Source organism: Elgaria multicarinata, chromosome 2, assembly GCF_023053635.1.
Source record: "Elgaria multicarinata webbii isolate HBS135686 ecotype San Diego chromosome 2, rElgMul1.1.pri, whole genome shotgun sequence".
Taxonomy (NCBI): Eukaryota; Metazoa; Chordata; class Lepidosauria; order Squamata; family Anguidae; genus Elgaria; species Elgaria multicarinata.
In genome coordinates this window covers 53,310,107-53,330,969 of record NC_086172.1, presented here as the reverse complement: position 1 = coordinate 53,330,969, position 20,863 = coordinate 53,310,107, and the positions used below count along the sequence as shown (strand labels likewise).

Sequence of the window (20,863 nt, the reverse complement as noted above, 5' to 3'; positions counted from 1 at the left end):
TGCAATAATCAGAATTTTAGGAGCAGGAGGGATCCAGACCACATCATCGTTTCTGTTCCCTAACACACCCAAATCAATTCAGGAGGAAAAGATGGAACAGCTGCACAATACCCTTTTACTGGTAGCATTAGGAGCCATCAGTCTTGAAGCACCCTACTAGAAGTGAATAATTTGTTTTACGTAACAAAAATTTCAGCACTTTTGGTGAAAATGTTACAAATAATGAGAAAACAGGTAAAGCAAACAGAGTTCATGGCACAGACAAGTTACTGGCATCTTTTGTGATGGCATAGAAAAAGGGTTTTTTTAGAAATTAAAAGTGGACAACAGAATGTCACATATAAGAGTTAGAGTAACAATTAAAATGTTGATCAAGAAATATTTAAACTTTAAAAATATCATTAAATAGGATGTTTTTAAATCTTGGACTTTTAATTCAATCAGGATTAATTTGCACATGTGACTGTTAGATATCCATGATTTCATAAATAAATTGTGCCTTAATATAGAACTGATTTTGGCTTTTGGATTATCCTTTGCTAATATAGTAATAATAAAAAAATGTAATGTGTTAATTCCAAATAGTTTGACTAGGAAAGTTCATTAACAAAATCCCAGGAAGACAGAAACACTGGACTTCTGTATCAAATACAACAATTTACTAAGAGCAATTATCTTGAGTTTACAACAGAAGCAATGCAGGATCAATTAACAGCGAAGAACAGCAAACTCTAAAATCTTAATCCATAATCATGTTACTAACAATAAAATCTATCCTTGGAATCATGGCCATTAACTGTCATGTCAGCCTTCATCTATATTTGGGGCCTGTTTTCTATTCTGGAGTTAACCTCAATCAATGCTTATCCAAGCTTGCTTTATCCTTTTCCACACACAATTATTTGATCAGTCTAATAAATTCAATGAGTTGGATCCAGAGATGCAGTAGGGGAAGATATTCTGGCAGTGGTACTGTTGTGTGAACTGTTGTGCAAGAGCTAGCAGAAGACGCTGTGTGATCTTGTGCAAGGGTTTTAAGTTCAAGCAGCACACTTATGGATTTCAGTTGTTTTCTTTCTTCTCAAAGCCCCCCAAAATCCAACTGAATATGTAATAGACCTTCCACGAATTCATGGAAGCAAACCTCTGGATCCAGTCCATTAGCAACAATCATTTCTATATTTATTCATCAGGAATTGGATAGTGAAGTCTTATAGAATAATAGATAGTGCTTCAGACTATCTAACACTTGCGTCCAGAATGGTTTGTCTATTGAGCAAAAACATCATCAAACATAATTAAACATGCAAATCAGCTTTTAAAAACTTCTTTTTAAAGACATAATCAAAAAGAGATAGTAGCCCTGCTTCGATGGGAAAGTCCTCTGGAAAGAAAGATCGAATTTTGAAGACCTAACAAAGTAGAATGGGAGGTGCTGCATAGTCAGAAACCAACATTGTTCCCAGCACAATGGGGAGAGTAGATTTGAGTTGGTAACCTCTAGAAAATGTAAGTTAAAAAGTAGGTCTGTACCTAACATAACTTAAGGGTAAGTTCTAAACTGCATAACATGAGCTCCCAAGCACCTTGAGTGTATGTGTACAAAGGACAGCAGACATTTTTTACTCTGTATTGCAGTACTTTGGGGCTGAGCTTGAAAAACCCTACCCCTGTACTAAAAAGATTCCACAAGTGGACTGGGACTTTACAGATTTCCCTGTACCTGCACAACCTTGTCCTGTATCAGAAGTCAGTTCTGAGGCTGATTTTTCCACCCAGAGAGAATAGGGGTCTATAAGGCGACCTGAGAACCTCCATGAATGATGCCAAAGTTTCTTTGTGGGTATCAAATTTCCACCCACAGTTCAGTGAATCCTACCTATGGTTCTTGAATATATGTAGCAAGAAGACAAACCTGATTTTGCTTTCAACACTGCAATGAAAATAGACTACATGCACTATTTGATGAGCAGAAGAGTACCCTCATTCTTTGACATTCTTAGCTCAGAGTACTCTCATCATAGTTAGATATGTAATAATATACGTGAAAAACCACCTGGGCCCCAATCCAGGTAAAAGTGACTCATGACTAAATCATACCTGGTGCAAATCAGACTTAGTCATACTTAGAGTAGACTGAGTGAAATAAATAGGACTTTAATCATAACTAATTCCCATTTATTTCAATGGGTCTACTGTAAATATGACTAAGTCTGGATCCAACCTGATGAAACTAATGGAACAAGTTAATCATGGCGAAACAAGTTAATCATGGTGGAACAAGTCCCACTGCTTTCAACAGGCTGCAATCCTGGATACACTTACTTGGGAGTAAGCCCCATTTAACACAGTAGGACTTATTTCTAAGAAAACATGCATAGGATTGCACTGGTAGTCATGAACAGCTTTAATTGGATCACAGCCATGGTATTTGTGGGATACAGCATTTCCACTTGAAAACAAACAGGCTCACTATCCAGTGTAAAACGGCAAAATAATAGTAACGAAACGGATATATTGTTCTATGAAGACCCTGGCAGAATGGGAAGATAAGCTTGTGTTCAAGTTCATCCTCATGCTGTCATTTAACATCCTCTGTATCGTTCTCAAAATAAGCAACTTTGGTTCCTTTTGAAACATATTTGACACTTTCAACTTCACCACCACCATTGCTAGGTTTTTGGAAGTGGATGGCTATCATATCTTGCACACTCTCCTCATCTTCCTCTTCCACCTTGATTCCTGTTAACAGTATGGTTTTCCTGGAAATTCCAGCAAATATCTGGTACGAAGACAAAATATACACCACGCATTACTTCCTTAATCATTAAAAAATACTTAAATTGGCAGAGTGGAAATGATGGTAATAAGAGTAAAATGAAAGGAACAGACCATATATCTATGGTTTAAGGGCCAAACTAGACTTGACCATAGACGTGTCTTTGCTCTTAACATGAATTTTTTTAAAAATACAAATATGAGCTATGGAGATGGATGGTGTTGCTGGTAATTATCAGGATTATAGCACATGGGGAGTGCAAATTTAAATCTTTCCTCCCCTGCTGTGGTCCTGATGAAAATCACTCCTCCAAATCCATTTGTGGGGGGGGGAGGGGGAGAGGCACCAAATATATATTTTACTCAGCTTTTGTGCCTAACGTTAAGGTAAGCACTTTCATGCTCTTTGGGGTTGCTAACTGACCAAAAGAAAGTATCCTCATGTCAAGCCTCTGTTAAAGACACAGATACAATGTCAGTGAAAGGGGACAATGTAAAGGACGTGGCCAGTACAGGGAATAGCAGCTCCTCCCCGCAATGCTGGCTAAGTCGAGCATGCAAAGGAGGACTTAGTCAGTCATTCTTTGCATTGGGAAGAGGGGGTGTTCCACCCAGCACCAGCCAAGTTGGGCACCTCCTTCATGTCCCTCTCACCAGCCCCATTGGACCATCCCAAGCAATGAGATCAGAAATAATGAAAAGTGCTTTTAGGTTTTTGATGGTGCACTGAATGTAAATTTGACTTCATTATATACACCTGATGAGGATGTCAACCCAATTGCTTGCTTCTAGATAAAACTTCTAGCCCATATGCTTCATTCACTGTTACCACATTCCCTGTGTGATATGTTGGGAGAATAACAGGTAGGCTTAACTTTTATGATTAAGGCTACAAACTTACTACACTTACTTGGAAGTAAATCCCATTGAATTCAGTGGGGATTACTTCCAAGCAAAGATTGGGCTCATGGCATAACACCTCTGATGATTGCAAGTTCCAGTTTGATTGCTATCTCCAATTAACCATCCTGGTATTATTTATTTACCTGAAGTCTTTCCACCTTGTTCTGTATGACAGGAGAGACCATAATATTATGAGTCCTTCCATGTGCATGGAAATGGCGTAGCTCACATCCCACAATATTGTTAGCAGCTAGAATAAAAAATAGTAACATAGAAAAAATAATTTATCCAAAGAACTGTACCTCTGAAAGAGACCATTCATTTTACACAGAAGTCGTCTTCATGCATTCTTCTTCATGTGTTAAAAGAGCACATGAAAAGAGAAGTGCTCCAGCCAAACCTCCTCCATTTTCGTATTTATTACCCTGTACATTAGAGGGAAACAGTCTGAACAGGAAAGCCTCTTGTACCCATGGAGACTCACCATATGATTAAGAATCCAGGATTCTTAATTGCATGGAGTGCCTCCACAGATACAGGAAGTTCTCCTATTCAGAGGAGGGCTAGAGTTAAATCCTAAACTACATATTAATCTTTGCCATATGTACTTTAAGAGTATAGTTGCTCACTTAAATGAAAAATGCCATGTAAATAAAAAATGCCATGTAAATAAACTAAATGAATAAAAGTTCATGGTGGGGAACAAAAAGCACCCAGAACTACTTTCTGGTACTAACCACTGAGAAAGGGACAGAACTACCATAATGCTATGTCTCCTAGGCCCAGTCCGCATAGTCGGAACAGAAGGATACCAAGATCAATGTTGTCACACGTTGCTCAGAGGTCCAGAAGAACCAAGAAGGTTACACTCTGAACATCCAGTCTTCTACACGTCATCCAGTAGGGTGACCAAGATAGCTTTTGCCCCAAACCCAGGTCAGAGCACAGACTGGAATAGGTAAGTAATCTGTTTCCTCCACAACTACATGGAGTTGAGAAACCAAATTATGCACTAACCACTTACTTGAAACCAACTCAACAATGCTAATGTACAAGCAATGCAGTCAAAAGGGGACCAGACCCTATAAAGTTAGCTAGCAGAGCACTTCAGTAATTACCTATAGGTTGGTCAAATGTAATGAGGGCCATGTGGGACCAGTGGTCGTAAGTCACCTTCTGCACCCCTCCTCCCAGTTTAGTTTTACAAAAATACAGTTCCAACTTGTCTCTCATCCATTCCTCAGGGATGTTTAGGTCTGGGATGCTAGAAACATTAACCTTCATTTGAGAGATTTTCGCATGGAGCTGGAAAAACAATACAAGCTAGTTTCAAAATTATACACGTAAAATAAAATCCAGAAGCATAATCATGTAAATCTATAGCAGCCAAAACATGCCATGACCAAAGCAGGGTTTTCATGAGCAAGACATACTTACAATTCTTGCCCATGAAAACACAACCATAAAGTTTGTCAATGAATATCAGAGGCGAAGTTATTTCTTAAATTTTGAAATGACAAGATGTCATCCGGAGCTTTGGAGTGTGCTGTCATCAGTATGCTGACGACACGCAGCTCTGTTTCTCCTTTTCATCTTCAGCAGGAGAGGCTGTCGATGTGTTGAATCGGTGCCTGGCTGCGACAATGGACTGGATGAGGGCTAATAAACTGAGACTCAATCCAGACAAGACTGAGATGCTGTTAGTAGGTGATTCCGCTGACAGGATGGGGGGGTGTTCTACCGGTTCTGGATGGGATTGCACTCACCCTGAAGGAGCAGGTTCGTAGCTTGGGAGTTCTTTTCGATCCATCATTGTCACTTGAGGCTCAGGTGACCTCAGTGGCACTTAGTGCCTTCTACAAACTCCGGTTGGTGGCCCAGCTACGCCCCTATCTAGACAGGGATAACCTGGCTTCAGTTGTCCATGCTCTGATAACCTCCAAGTTAGATTACTGCAATGCGCTCTACGTAGGGCTGCCTTTGAAGACGGTTCGGAAGCTGCAGCTCGTGCAAAATGCAGCGGCCAGATTGATTTCGGGAACCAGAAGGTTTGACCATATAACACCTGCTCTGGTCCGCTTGCACTGGCTGCCTGTATGTTTCCGAGCCCAATTCAAGGTGTTGGTTTTTATCTATAAAGCCTTACACGGCATGGGACCACAATACCTGACGGAACGCCTCTCCCGACGTGAATATACCCGGTAACTACGTTCAACATCTAAAGGTCCTCCTCCGGGTGCTTACTCCAAGAGAGGCTCAGAGTGTGGCAACGAGGGATAGGGCCTTTTCGGTGGTGGCCCCCAGACTATGGAATGATCTCCCTGACGAGGCTCGTCTGGCACCAACGCTGCTATCTTTCCGGCGCCAGGTTAAGACTTTCCTCTTTGCCCAGGCATATGGCGGCACATCTTAATCACCCACATGTTTAGTTTTTAATCGATTTTAATGCTTTATGTGTGTATGTTCTGTGTTTTAGAGTTTTTAATTTTGCATACTTGTTTTTATCTCAATTTTAGAATTTCTGTAAACCGCCCAGAGAGCCCTGGCTATGGGAGCGGTATATAAATGTAATAAATAAATAAAATATAAGTATATGAGTTGAGTTATAATGAAGGACAAAGAGACATTAAGACGACACAATCACATGAAGAGCACTAGACTCCAGGAACATCTGGAGACTAGTGCTCCAGATGTAGGTGATCAGAATTGTTGTTTTTAAATGGATACTGTTGTTTTTATACTGTTTTTATGTTTTTAAATTTTGTATACTTTTAATGTTGACTATTTTTAATTGTTGTAAACCGCCCAGAGAGCTTCGGCTGTGGGGCGGTATATAAACGTAATAAAATAAATAAATAAATAAATCAGGAGAAGCACTGTGCTGAGTATGCTGGATGTTATATCTGAAGTGTGCCATTCAGAATACATAATTAGTCTACCATGAAGACTAGATAATGTTTGACCTCCGTGTCCATAAAATGCCCTTCAGAACAGACCTACACACAACTCATAACTGAACCCTTGTCAATAAGGTCTCAGGCCAATGCTTTGTCTACTAGAACACAGCATGCACAAAATACCCTACAAGATTCATTCAGGGAAAAGAGATGTTGACTCAGATGAAGTCCCTAGAATTGTAAGCTCTGGTGGATAGGAAGTGGAAATTTCAGAAAAAAACTTTCCTTCCCCACTACATTTTTTTTCTAAGGAATTAGGAAAAAATGGGTGAGGGGAGACCTTTTCCCCATTTTAGCTGGGTTTATTTCCAGACTTTCACATTCTTGTAAGTCCAAGCAAGACAGTGGGTCAGTTCAGACAACATGCTAGTCAAAACAGTGTGAAAACTCCACTCAAAGGTTGAGTGTTTACGGGGTACTCCCCACACAGCATGTTCTAACTTCACTGTTGTGTGACTGTGCTACCGTGGAGTTGAGTAAAATCCATCGCAGTGTTTGATTGACAGTTCCTCCACCCTCTCTCCTCCCCCGCTCCTACCAATGGTATCCCATCAGCAATTCCTGGGGGGAAAAACAATCCCAGCAGCTCTCCTAGAGTGACCCTCGCTCCATTCACAACTCTTGCCAGGGAACTCTGTACCCAGTGGGAAAATTCAACTCAATGCAACGGAGAAATCCACAGAGCTCACAACACAACAGTTGTGCAGGAACTCTCCTCAGCACAGTGTGGATATTCTGCGTGGAGTGTTTCCCCCCCCCAAAAAAAAAACCTCCACCATTGTGCGGAGTTTTCCCGCCAGACAAGGCATTTCTCAACGATGGTGTTACAACTCCACCGTGGAGTTCCAAAACCACCACTGACTAACATGTTGTCCAAACTGAGCCACTAAGTGTCATTACTATTAGAGTTCTGCTCACCAATGCATATAAGTATCTAGCGTTAAAACTGCCTTAGCATGATGACTCAGTTACCTCAAATGTTACTCCTGTCTCCAGAATAACAGGCCGTGCTCGCAGAACCATCTTCTCATTTTCCATGTTCACAGTATGATAATGTTTTCTAATCAGTCCCTGGGCAACTGAAGAACAACATGTTAATAGGTTTCAATAGAAGAATGTGAGTGCTTGCTTAACACAAGGTTCCTTGCTTAAAAATGAACTCATATATATATATTTAAATATACACTTCATACCATTTTCTTCTTCAAATGTAATGAGGGCTTCTCCTTTGCTCAGCGTAAATGGGAGTTTTGTGGTTATGTGAAAAAGGCAGGATATATTCATACAGTCATCTTCATTCGTGATGTTCTCCAGCCGCGAAAATATCATTTTCTTCTCAGGTATGTATTTTTTGAGCTAATATTTCAGAATCAAAACCAAAGATAACATGAAAACAGTTTATTAAGTTTCTGGTTAATAAATAAATAAATAATCTTTAGGTATTGAGTGGAAGGTTTCAATGGTATGTATGCCCCAAAGTTTCTGCTTGTTCCTAAGAATTAAGAGTGTCAGCAAATAAGTACTTAGGAATAGGATATGAAACAGTGACTGCAAATATATGTCACAAATCTTGACCTCTTAACACCATTGCAGGTTTGTTATTTGAGTGCTGGAAGCAGATTTAATTATGCAAACAGTTAAGAAAAAGAACCTTCAAAGGGAAATTCCTGCATGAAACTGCTGAATTACAACCTATTAAGAAATCCAATTCTATCACTTCTGGCTTGAATGAAGACAATGGGTTTTCACTATTTCCCCCTGTCACCAATTACCAGGTGTATATAGGACTACCACGCATCTGATGAAGTCAATTCTAGTTCATAAAAGCTGATACCGTAATTAATTTGTTAGTCTTTTATAAGACATCAAAAGAATCTTTGTAGCTAGGACTGGGGCTTCAGTTGCCTTCAACCTGAAATAAAGAATAAGTGGCTGAACACAGTACTGAAATTATGGGGTGGGGGTTACTTTTCGTAATGGCCACCTCTGTACTGTTTTAGAAGGCTAGAGAGATGATCATGACTTGAATAAAACTAGGTAGAGTTCAGGGATGGGGTTTGTGATTTTATTAAGGGTTTTCCTAACTTTATCCTCACATAGATCAAGTACTGATTAAGCGTTTGTTCTCTTGGGAGATTTCCACACACACACAAATCTATAGAATATAGTACAATATGGTTAGTTCTCCTGCAATGCTAACTTCATAAATCTTGCGAACATCTAACAGCAGAAATCTTCTGAAATACATGAATACATAAATATTGTCCTTGGCAGTATTCAAAAATTATATTGCAGTGGCATCCCACCCTTCTACCAAAGAACTCAGAGTAGCATTTTAGCCTCCCATCAATCCTGAATAGCTGAGTTAGCTATGTGGATGGCCTTTCTCAAAACCATCCGCATACTAAACTAACTGGGTTGCCAATAAGCTTTACAGGTATGTGAGGATTCAACCTGGCTTTCCCACATTTAGATCCAACATTCTAGCTTCTGTAATACATAACAGCAAGAGAGGGCTATTGCCCTCATGTCCTGCTTGCAGGCTTCCAACAGACATCTGGTTGGTCACTGTAGGATACAGGACATTGGATGAAATAGGCTTTTGGAGAGAAGAGCTCCTTGGGTGAAATCCAACCTAAGTCCTACATAGAGCTGATTCACTGAAATGAATAGGACTTGAGTTAGTCATGACTAACTTATGTCCCATTCATTTATGGGTCTACTCTAAGAAGGACCCATACTGGATTTCTTCCTCATGTTTACTGAGCACACTAGTACAATGCATTGGGAAGAAGCTAAGAGCACAACTAGGCTACAATGCCATGGCCACTTACTGGGAGTAAACTCAATGGGATTTATTTCTGCATAGCTGTATAGAACTGCAGCATTATACACCTAAAATTGTCTACATGAACACTGGCAAGAGTTAACAGTAATGAAGACTTTAATTTGAGTACACTACAAATTCACAAGGGTGAGGAGGGGTACATTAATTTTTTTTTCCTAACCACAAGATGGTAAATCCTGCCCAACTATTAGGAAAATCTGAAATATTGTTAAATATGATTTGCAATTTAGGCAGCCCAGTTCAATTACCATCTCACCCACATTCCCACCATTTCAACATGATGAATAAAGTTACGTCCCTTTCAAAATTAAATGATAAATAGAAGTTACCCGAAAGTTCCGCGCATGCTCTTCATGCTTAGCATTCATTGCTGCAATTTTGGCTTTAAGGATCTCAATTTCCTTTTTCAGCACTTTATTTTGCTCATTTATAGAAGAAAGTTCCCTCTGTAAAACATGAGAGATTAAAATATGCACTAATTGAGCATCCTTGACATTGAGAGAAAAATGTTTCTTCACATTTAACCATGTATTTATTATTTATTTACAATATTTATATACCACTCCATATTTAAAATAGATTCCTGAGGAGTGAGCATAGGAATAAATCAGTAAAAGATAAAAAGATTAAAACAGCAAATTAAAATTGTTCAATTTAAAACAAAGTATCAATAAAAAATGGTGGCTGGTCACTTGAGGAAGGCTTCCTGGAAAAGAGTTGTTTTCAGGAGGTGCCGGAAGCAGCACAGTGTTGGCACCTGTCTGACCTCCAGGGGAAGGGAGTCCCAAAGAGAAGGGGCCACCACACTAGTGTGTCTCCTCTGAATGAATGCCTGGAGGTGGTAATGGGCTGAATGAGGAGAAACGAACTAAAGCTGAATCCAGACAAGACGGAGGTGCTTACTGTCAAAGGGCCCAACCCAGATTTGGAGGTGTGCCAACTAGTTCTGGATGGGGTTACACTCCCCCTGAAAGACTGCGTTTGCAGCTTGGGGGTGCTCCTGGATCCGTCGCTCCAAATGATAGCCCAGATAGATGCGACAGCCAGGAATGCCTATCAGCTTTGGCTCATTAGCCAGCTGTGCCCCTTCCTAGAGTTGGAAGACCTAAAGACGGTAGTGCATGCGCTGGTAACTTTGAGGCTCGACTTCTGCAATGGGCTGTACATAGGGCTACCCTTCTGCCTAGTCTGGAAACTTCAGCTAGATCAAAATATGGCAGCCATGGTGGTCACCAGTACACCTAGGGCTGACCATATTACACCTATTTTAAAATAACTTCACTGGCTGCCAATTATATTTCCAGGCGAAGTACAAAGTGTTGGTCATTACCTTTAAAGCCCTACATGGTTTGGGTCCAGGTTACCTGCGGGAACACCTTCTCTTAGACAGTCCACCCCACACATTCAGGTCCTCTGGGAAGAATTTACTTCGGTCAGCCAAAACTAGGCTGACAACCATTACCCAGAGGACTTTCTCTTCTGCCGCTCCCAGACTGAGGAATGGCCTGCCGGGAGAGATTCGCCAACTTAAGTTTTTCTTACTTTAAAAAAGCTATAAAGACTGATCTCTTCCAGCAGGCCTACCCAGTCGAATTTTAAGATGCCTAGCTGTTATTTTAATAATGTATTAGTTTTTATATGTTTTTAATCACTTTTATGTATTTTATAGTATTTTTGTATTTGAAATGAATATATTATTTCATTATTATTATTATTATTATTATTATTATTATTATTTGATGCCTTGAAATGATGGCGTGTGCATGTGTGTGTGAGTGAGAGGGAGGGAGAATTAAGGTAGCTTCACCCACAATTCACCCACACTCAGTGTTGGCATGTAGTTCCCAACATCCTTCCCTGGAACCAAAGGTCTAGGTCACAAGGTCATTAGGGGTACGTTGTTTTTAGATTTCCCCCCTTTTTTCTACTAGTCTTGTTAAGATTAAAGTTTGTGTCTCTTTTACAAAGCACAAAGAATATCTAGATCTTAATGAGAGAAAATCTGTTTTAAATGCAAGGCCTCACTACTGGGACATGAGAAAGAACAATAAAGTCACCTGAGCACGTACAAAAGGTATTTCCCTCACTTCAAACAAACCACAATAAGCCACCTATTACTGGATATAGGACCAGGATTTCCAAAGCAGATATTTCAGGTTTGAGGCTCATTTCCATTCTGTAAACACCCACATCAACTATATTTCCCTTTTCTTGAACTGCTAGTGTGTTGATTAAGTTCTCTCTTTACCTTATGGTCCTCTTGTACTTTCATACTTTCCTGAATCACCTTATTTTCTAGATCCTTTAGCTTTGTCAATTCCTCTTGATTTTTTCTTCTCCTTTCATCCGCATGAAGTTTTAAAAGAAGCATGTCGGACTTCTGCTTTTCAGCTATTACAACCCTTGCCTTTGAGATGCAAAATACATTAATGAGTTTTAGAGCTTCAAATGAAACATTACTACTAAGCTTTTTAAACAAATAATTGGTTGCCACAAATATCCATTGCTGTGCCTCTTCCTAGAGTTGGAAGACCTAAAGATGGTAGTGCACTATTATTATTATTATTTATTTATATAGCACCATCAATGTACATGGTGCTGTACAGATAACCTCAAGGCTCAACTTCTGCAATGCACTCTATATAGGGCTACCTTTGTGCCTAGTCCAGAAACTTCAATTAGTTCAAAATATGGCAGCCAGGTTTGTCACCGGTACACCTAGGGGGTTTACACCAGTTTTAAAATCTCTTCACTGGCTGCCAGTTAGTTTCCGGGTGAAGTATAAAGTGTTTAAAGCCCTACATGGTTTGAGTCCAGGCTACCTGCGGGATCGCCTTCTCCCGTACAATCTGCCCCGCACACTCAGGTCCTCTGGGAAGAATCTACTTCAGTCCACCAAACTTAGGCTGACAAGTATTACCCAGACGACCTTCTCTTCTGCTGCTCCCAGACTGTGGAATGGCCTGCCGGAGGAGACTCGTCAACTTAATAGTCTTTTAGCATTTAAGAAAGCTATAAAGACTGATCTATTTCAGCAGGCCTATCCAGTGGAATTTTAGGAAGTTTTAAATTTATTTATTTATTACATTTTTATACCGCCCAATAGCCGAAGCTCTCTGGGCAGTTCACAAAAATTAAAATCATGAAGAGCATAAAAACAACCAACAATCTAAAAACACAAATACAGAATACAATAAAAAAGGAAAACCAAGATAAAACCACACAGCAAAAAATGATATAGGTTAAAATATGGAATTAAAACAGCAAAGTTTAAATTTAAGTTAATAAGTGTTAAAATACCGAGTGAATAAAAAGGTCTTCAGCTGGCGACGGAAGGAATACAGTGTAGGCCCCAGCCGAACCTCTCTGGGGAGCTCGTTCCACAGCCGGAGTGCCGCAGCAGAGAAAGCCCTCCTCCTAGTAGCCACCTGCCTCATTTCCTTCAAGATGTTTTAATAATGTATACTATGTTTTAAATTCAGTTTTATGTATTTTATACTTATTGTTGTTCCCTGCCTCAATCCAAACGGAAAGGCGGGTAAGAAATAATTTTGTTGTTGTTGTTATTATGCAAACAGTTCACACTGCCACCTGCGAATAGCACAAGCTCCTCTAGCAGTTACCTTCCATTCTTCCAGTTCTTTACGTTTTTCAGCCAAGATTACAGGTATGTCTGAAACCTCATCTTTCTTCATCATCTACAGAAAAAGGTAAAAAGGAATATTTATCTCCATTTTGGAGCATAACTCTATTTTTAATTCTTGCTAACAATTACAGAGTTGGATCTCTTGCTAAATACAAAATCAACCTATATACTCTTGAACAGAAAATACATAAAAATTAGGGTGACAAGCTTTCATTTGTTGAACCTACATGAATACCTACAGAATTTGCCTTCGGCATTCCCAGATCCATAAGATTTTCCATCTCATTTACAAGTGCGCCTGGAATCTCACCTTTCTCAGCACTCTATAAAACAGTTAGAAATAGATAAACATTTTGCATTATATAAAATTGGGCTGTGAGCATTAATATATGGAACTGAAACTGCATGGGAACTTACAGAATTTATCTTCAATGCTTTTAGTTCATTAAGAAGTTCTTTCTCATTTACAAGAGCGCCTGGGATCTCACCTTTCTCCATACTCTATAAAACAGCCAGAAACACTATATAGTATGAAAATCCAAGGTGAAAGTTTTAATTTGTTTAAGTGGAACTGCATGAACAATTACAGAACCTACCTTCAATTGTTCTAGTTCTTTAAGGTTTTCCATCTCATTTATAAGTGATCCTGGAATATCACTTTTCTCTGTGCTCTACAAAACAGTCAGAAATACATAAACATTGTGTATTACATAAAAAATAGGGCTGCAAGCATTAACTTATTTTCCTAGAAATGCATGAGCACTCACAGAACTTATCTTCAATTGTTCTAATTCTTTAGGATTTTCCGTCTCTTTTACAAGTGCTCCTGGAATTGAACCTTTCTCCATACTCTATAAAACAGAGCAAGAAATACTGTATAATGAAAAGTCAGTCAGAAACACTATATAGTATGAAAATCAGAGGTGCAAGTTTAAATTTGTTTAATTAATAGATTAATCACCTACAAACGCAATCTTATGGTCCCTGAGTGAGCATCCCAGGGACCATAGAATTGTTCATATTCACCCTTCTAAGGTCAGAAAAGTGCTCCCCCATCAGAAGAGGGGAGTTGGAGATCTGACCACCACCCCATCCCCTCAAAGCTGGCACAGAAAGAACCTCACCAGCTGCCCTCTGAGGTGGGAAAAACAACTTCAGAAAAGGAGGAAATGGGGTATTCCGGTGATCAGGGAGGGGAAGAGACTGGAAAGACCAGAATACAAGTTACTCTTAGCCTCTTCCAGCCTCATTCTCTCCCCCTCTGAAGCATCCTCACTACATGGACTAAAAAGCCTGTGATAATAAAATCTGCAGGGCGAAACAATGAGGAAGCAAAGACTGCCTCTGCCACTCCTCACGCCCTATATTTTATGATCGGTGCCTCCAAGTACACGGGCTTCCAATCACCGAGGGCGCAATCGTTAGGACTGCACCCTAAAATTGTGTGTGTGTGTTATAGTGAATGTCCGAAATTGGGTAAATAATTAAGCTCCCACCTGAACGAATGCCAGACAAATGTTGTGCATTCACTGGTGTATGTTACTATTTGTCTCAGTGAAGGTTGGACGTTCACAACATTCATCTGGAATGCGATTTTTAACATCCACACCTGAATGTTAACATTCTCCAAATTCCAGGTATTCACTGTAACATAATTTATATATCTATCTGAGCATAATTTCCAGTATCCAAGCTGTCATCTTCATCATCTAATAGAGTTCTACTGATGCATCAACTTTTCCATTACAGGTTAATTCTTGGTTATCAGTATTGTGCAATTATAACAGAAAATGTTGTCATATTCACGTTTTAATAATCGTACTTAATGCACAGTTCTAATGAGTGTGTAGAGCAGGGGTGGCCCTCCATGTGATGTTCGGCTGCAACTCCTATCAGCCCTAACCAGTATAACAAATGGCAAGGAGTGACGTGAGTTGCAGCCCAAAAACTTCTGAAGGAACACAAGTTGTCCATCCCTTCTGTAGACTCTACATGCAATGTGGGAATCAAAAGACTGTGCCTACTCCATTTCCAAGCTCCTAGGACGTCCACACCGGAAATCCTGGTTGCTTAGGGCATAACTGGGGAACTTGTGGCAGCCCCAAAACATCTGAAGCTCAACGCCTATCAGTCCTGAACACTGGCCATGCCGACTGGGGCTGATGCGAACTGTAGTCCAACATCTAGAAGGGCATGAGTTCTGCATCTCTGGCTTAGGGCATACACACCTGAAATCCAACATGCGTAGGTTCAACGGACATAAAATCCAAAATTTCTGGAGCATATGTCCTAAATATTAAATGGTCCTGAAAACTGGGCACAGACACTTGGTAGGTGGGAAGGGTGAAATTTTACTACTTCCCCGTTGTACATAATCTAAGTTCCTTGTTAAATTAATTTGGAAAGAATGTCCCAAAAGTACCTTTACTATAACATAATTTTTACTTGCTTTAAAACATTTCTGACAAAACAATCTTTGGATTATTTTTCTCATATATATATATATATATATATATATATATATATATATAGGCCCTAAGTCTAGTGTACTGAAGTACTAAGACCACAGTGAAAAACCCATATCCATTTGAGGTAAAACAAACCTTCGAGATACAAATCCTCTTAGGGGGGGAATCCCTCCTTGTTCAATATGAATCACAAAAATCTAGACAGGAAAAAAATCATGAGGTAATTCTGTCTGTTGCGCTGTAATGGATATGGAGAATATTCAGAGTAGTTTCCAAAGCCCTATCCAATCTTTTCCAAAAACATCTTTATTAATATGGATTCCACAACTGTATGCCACTTAAATAAACATCTGTCTTTAAATAAATGTAACGAGTATGAGAAAAGAGACTGTAACTAAAAATAGACCCGTTTAAATAGCAAGCATGATGGCATCATCTGTTTATATTCTCAGTGCAACCATCCTTTGATGAGCAAGACTCGCATACTAAAATTATTGGAACATGAAGTTAAAAAACAAAATACAGCATATAGGAATCTTTAATAATGGCACAGTCTGGCTAAAACGCACCATACTATTAATCTGTCACACTTTTTATGCTTCTTCGTTGTGTATGTTTATTTATCAAATTGATAATTTAATAAAGCTGCCCGAGACATATAACAAATATACAAAAACAATACGAACAGAAAAAGGGTTTTTTTTAAGTTAAATACCAATAAATACTAACAGGATCATATTAAAAACAGCAAGAACAAAATAAAAACAGAAGCCAATGAGGAACCAGCAGCAGGGGAAAAAATCACCTCATAGTAGGCTGAAGCCCTATTTACACAAGAAGGCCTTCACATGCCAATGAGCACCCAAATAAACATTACTTTAAATCTGTATCTAGCAGATATGCCTTTTTTCATTTTTACTTTACAGTGAATGCAGCCGGGGTGGGTGGGGGGCTTTTAAGATCCAGACTGAGTTAGATATGGATTTATAGTAATGTCTGTTTGATCCCTGAAAGACCCACAGAAAGGTAGGAGTTCCAAAGCCCCTACAAATCTTCATATGGCACAGCCTTGCAAGCCCCTAACATGTTCATTTAACCCACCAGGTGCCCTATTATTTGAAGCAACATCAAGTCAACACTAGGATTTGGGTGAATCATTCTTTCTCTTTTCATTTCCTATCAGAATAATAGCAATAGCAACTTACTTTACAGGGCTGCTGTGCGGAAGAATGAAATTACAGCAAAGTACTTTGTATAGCTAAAATGTGATGCATACATTATTAGTAAAAACTGCAGAACACCCTCCCCACTCACCATCAAGTAGGAATCAACAATGCGTCATATCCAGAGGAGACAAATACATAGAGATAACAAGAGTTCTTCAGTTTATATACAGAGAAAGAGAGGCATTTAAAGAAGTGATAGTTAAGTCATTGACAGACACCACTCACAGGATAGCATAGAGAGTTTGTATTGAGTAGACAACGAAAGCACCTTCTGGGCCCTGTCATGTGCCTAAGAGGCCTAGCATTCCACTTTAAATAGTGCAGTAAAACAATATCAGTGGACTCTGGAAACCATGTCCTGGGGCACACCCAGCAGTGTATAGATAATACTGTGAAGGCTGTATAGGCTCTACAGACATAACATCCTGCAGGAATCTGCTTTACCTTGGATACTCTCTGTACCACAGAGCAAGCTGCCACCTAGATGAGCCATCACTAGTCAATTTTAGTCTCCCCCTATCTCCTCTCACTCTTGGACACACTTTCTGGGCATCATAGTGGGAAGGATAGGACCTGCAGTGCTGCCTAGAGAGAAAGCAGAAGCAGTGGCCCTCCAGGTGTTTTGGCCCACAACTCCCTTCATCTCTCACCATTTCTGCCCACTCATTCTCCCTTCGGATGGTACAGCACAGCCAGATGATCATGGAATGAGCAGCCAACTCATCCCTTCACTCGCTCACCTGAGATACCTGGCATCAGCAGAGCGCTGAAGGTTTAGCCCAGCAAACCAAAAACTCCTCTATGTCACCCAAAGAGAGAGTCCAAGAGAAGACAAGAAGAAACCACTACCTCCACATTCATTCATTTATTTATAGCCCGCCTTTCCTCTATAGTGACATATAGGATCCTCCTCCTCTTCCTCTCCATTTTACCCTCACAACAACACTGTGAGGTAGATTAAGCTGAGAGTCAGCAACTGGTCCAAGGTCATTCAATGAGCTTCATGGCCGAGGCTGGACTAGAACCCATGTCTCCAGAGTCCCACACCAATACCCTAACCACTACACCACACTAGCTATTAACAATTACTCAACCTCTCGCATCTCGGCAGCAAGGACTAGCCAAATGATGGTTGCCACTGCCTCTGAAGGGTCACCTGCCCTCTCCCTCTGGAATACTCTACCTCAAGGATGGGCAACTTGCACACACCCCTAGATGTTTTGTTCTGCAACTCCCATCATCCCTCACCACTGGCTATACCTAATGGGAGTGGTAAGCTAAAACATCTGGAGGGCCACAAGTTGCCCACCCCTGCTCTACCTGTTTGCATGTCCTTTCTCAGCAGGGGCATACAGAGATAGCAAGTGAGCATAAGGAGTTTGTGGCAGCTGCTGCTTGAAGGAACAGCCACCACCTCTGCCTGCTCACACACTGGGCAATGTGGTCTGGAGGACTGCACTTGCACCACCCACCCAGAGGGAGAGCCCAGCTAAAGCAGTGGAAGGTGGTCGCCTCCTTCCAAGACCAACCCTTTAAGTTGCATTGGCCAGAGAGATAACAGGCGGGGAGGGGAGAGGGGCTGTGAGCAAGCAGAAGTGGCTGCTCACAATTTCTCTCTAGGCTAGCCTTCCCCAACTGGTGCTCTTCAAATATTTCCGGCTTCAACTCCCACCAGCCCCTTGCTAGCATGAGCAATGGTAAGGAATGCTGAAAGCTGTAATTGAGAACACCTGGAGGGCACGAGATTGGGGGAAGATGCTCTCTAAAGCAGCCAGCACAGCTGGCTGGGGGACTATGGGAGCTGTAGTCTAGAAGGCAATCAGTTGGGAAAGGGCACTCTAGGCACTACCATGGGCCCAGTCCTCCCTGCCATAGCATCCAGAGAGAGTGAGTAACAGAGGAGGGAAGAGCAGACCTTTCCTTTTCTCAACTAACAGCAAAACATGGGAGGAATAAGTAAGAGAAGGGTCCCTACTACAGGCCAGGGCAAGATAGGAAACGAGGCTACTGTTTACGATCAGCCCCCTTCACCAGGAACAGCTACTGCTACTTCACATTTAAAGTGGCAACCATAAGCACGCCGATTTTAAAATAAATAAGTTCGGGTTGCGAACTTATATCAAATACTTTGCAAGGAGGAAGAGCCAAAAGTTTCCTGCTTTTTTGTTTTGGTACAAAAAGTTACCCGTCGTAGGAGAGGAGAGAACCGCTTTCAGTTTCGTTTTTTAAAGCCGTCACGGAAGTTTGCAAAGCAGGTCTGATCTGTGGGTAGGAAATCGGGGGGGACGGGGGGTGAACTCACGGCCACCCTTCCACACTTACAGGGGGGGCGCTACTGGCGAGGCCGGGGAGATCCGCCTGCATCCCTGAGACGTCTCTGGAGGAACCCTCTCCGATCTTCGGGGAAGGCGAGCAGAAAATTGCCGCTGCCCTTTACTGGAAGTCACGTGCAGGAAAGGAGTGGGGAAAGCCGCGAGAGCGATACTTTGCTCCGAGATATCCCTGCCTCCGTCAACTTCAGAACAGCCCCGTCTGGAGTTGTTGCTCTCGGTTTTGTTTTCGGTTTTTCCTCCAGTTAGAAGCTGCTACCTACTAGGCAGAACGCAGGAGGGAGACCTTGGCAAAGCACACGCTGGCTGAGTTCGGACGACACGCTAATCAACGGTTGTTTCCCGTCCTGTTCCTATTACCCCCTCCCAGTTAATTAGCGTGTGGTTCGAATTCAGCCGCTATTTGCCGTTCTTCAGTATTCAGATTTGGTCACACCCACGGGGAGTTTCAGTGCCCCGCTCTTTGTTAGCAAGTTCCTTAGCACAGCTGCATGCTATGGGAAAAGCCATTGCTCAGCAATTGAGACCCTGTTTTGCATAAAGAAGGTCCCCAGGTCAAGCCGCAGCACCTCCAGTTTTTTGTTTTGTTTTATAATAACACACATCAAGTGGTGTGTTATTGGAGAAGGTTCTCTGCCTGTGAGCCAGCGGAGACGCACCTGTTGCCCTGCTAGAGAAAACAATGCGGCGCTAGATGGACCCGACGCCTCCGCGCTTGGGGAACTCAAGCTGCACTAGGTAGGGAGAAGGAGGGCTGCTTGGAGAGCGGGGGGGGGGGCAGAGCGGCGCCCCCACCCCCGCTGTCCCATGGCTACATGCCCCTGCGCTCGCTCCTTCGCGTGGGGACAACCCTACAGGAGCGCAAACGCCTCGTCAAGACAGCCCTCTGGTATAAGGTACTTCTCCTTGGCCCCTTGGAATGTCTCAGGTTGTGATATTCCCTCAGTTTATGTATATTTTTATTTATTTGTTATATTTCTATAGTACCAATAGCCAAAGCTCTCTGAGCAGTTCATAACAATTCAGCCTGTAAAATACAGCACGATAAAACGTCTATATCAATTTCTAGAAAATAAAATTAGTTTAAATCAAAATTTAAAAAATAACAGCTGTGTAAAGATGTATTTATTATTTAGTATATTTCCAATATGCCCATTAATTAATATTCTCTGGTGGATTATGACCAGTTAAGGAATAAAAATGCCATTTAAAAATGCAGTTAAAAATATAAAATACGAAGCAAATGTTTAAAAGAACACAATACAATATAGTGCAAAACAATAACAGCGCTAGAATCAATGCAACAGCAGTAATAACTTAGAATTATGTCTCTAAAATGCCTGGGCGAAGGGGGGGGGAGTTATTTGCCTGGTGCTGAAAAAAATAACACCTCTTTGGGGAGTTTATTCCGAAAGTGGTGTGCCAGCATTGAAAAGGCCCTCTCCCTTGTGGCCACCTGCTTAGCTTCTTTTGGTGGAGGCACCCAGAGAAGGGCCTCTGAAGATGACCTAAGGGTCCAAGCAGCTTCATGCCAATACAAGCCTTGTCTACAAGTACTCTTTACCTTTACCAGCCTTCCCCCACCTGGTGCCTTCCAGATTTTTTTGGGCTACAACTGCCAGTATTCCTGACAATTGGCCATGTTAACTAGGGCTGATGAGAGCTGGAGTCCAACAACTTCTGGAAAACCACAGGTTCTCCAGCGCT

General features: G+C 41.1%; 1 protein-coding gene across 5 annotated transcripts; it reads right to left on the bottom strand.

Annotated features, from left to right (window-relative positions):
* Nucleotides 1-2,392: 2,392 nt before the first annotated feature.
* NMI (N-myc and STAT interactor) lies at nucleotides 2,393-19,307 on the bottom strand. Of its 5 annotated transcripts, none has more exons than XM_063116561.1 (14): nucleotides 19,149-19,301; nucleotides 15,736-15,797; nucleotides 13,900-13,983; nucleotides 13,729-13,803; nucleotides 13,550-13,633; nucleotides 13,372-13,455; nucleotides 13,110-13,184; nucleotides 11,735-11,893; nucleotides 9,816-9,932; nucleotides 7,832-7,994; nucleotides 7,611-7,717; nucleotides 4,800-4,986; nucleotides 3,825-3,931; nucleotides 2,393-2,782 (listed from the first exon to the last, which is right to left on the bottom strand). In XM_063116561.1, the coding sequence occupies exons 3-14, from the start codon at nucleotides 13,978-13,980 to the stop codon at nucleotides 2,582-2,584; spliced, it is 1,440 nt and encodes a 479-aa protein (XP_062972631.1). In that variant the 5' UTR covers nucleotides 13,981-13,983; nucleotides 15,736-15,797; nucleotides 19,149-19,301; the 3' UTR covers nucleotides 2,393-2,581. The 5 variants fall into 5 exon arrangements, with proteins under 5 accessions (XP_062972631.1, XP_062972629.1, XP_062972628.1 ...); XM_063116559.1 differs by lacking the exon at nucleotides 19,149-19,301 and adding an exon at nucleotides 18,954-19,124; XM_063116558.1 differs by lacking the exon at nucleotides 15,736-15,797 and having other exon boundaries at nucleotides 19,149-19,307.
* Nucleotides 19,308-20,863: the final 1,556 nt, after the last annotated feature.

Coding starts and splice junctions, on each gene's coding strand:
- NMI (XM_063116558.1), bottom strand. CDS start 19,190: ATGCAGGCGGATCTCCCCGGCCTCGCCAGTAGCGCCCCCCCT. Junction 7,718..7,831: donor TACATTTGAAGAAGAAAATG/GTATGAAGTGTA, acceptor GTTGTTCTTCAG/TTGCCCAGGGACTGATTAGA. Junction 3,932..4,799: donor TACATTTGACCAACCTATAG/GTAATTACTGAA, acceptor TTTTTATTCTAG/CTGCTAACAATATTGTGGGA.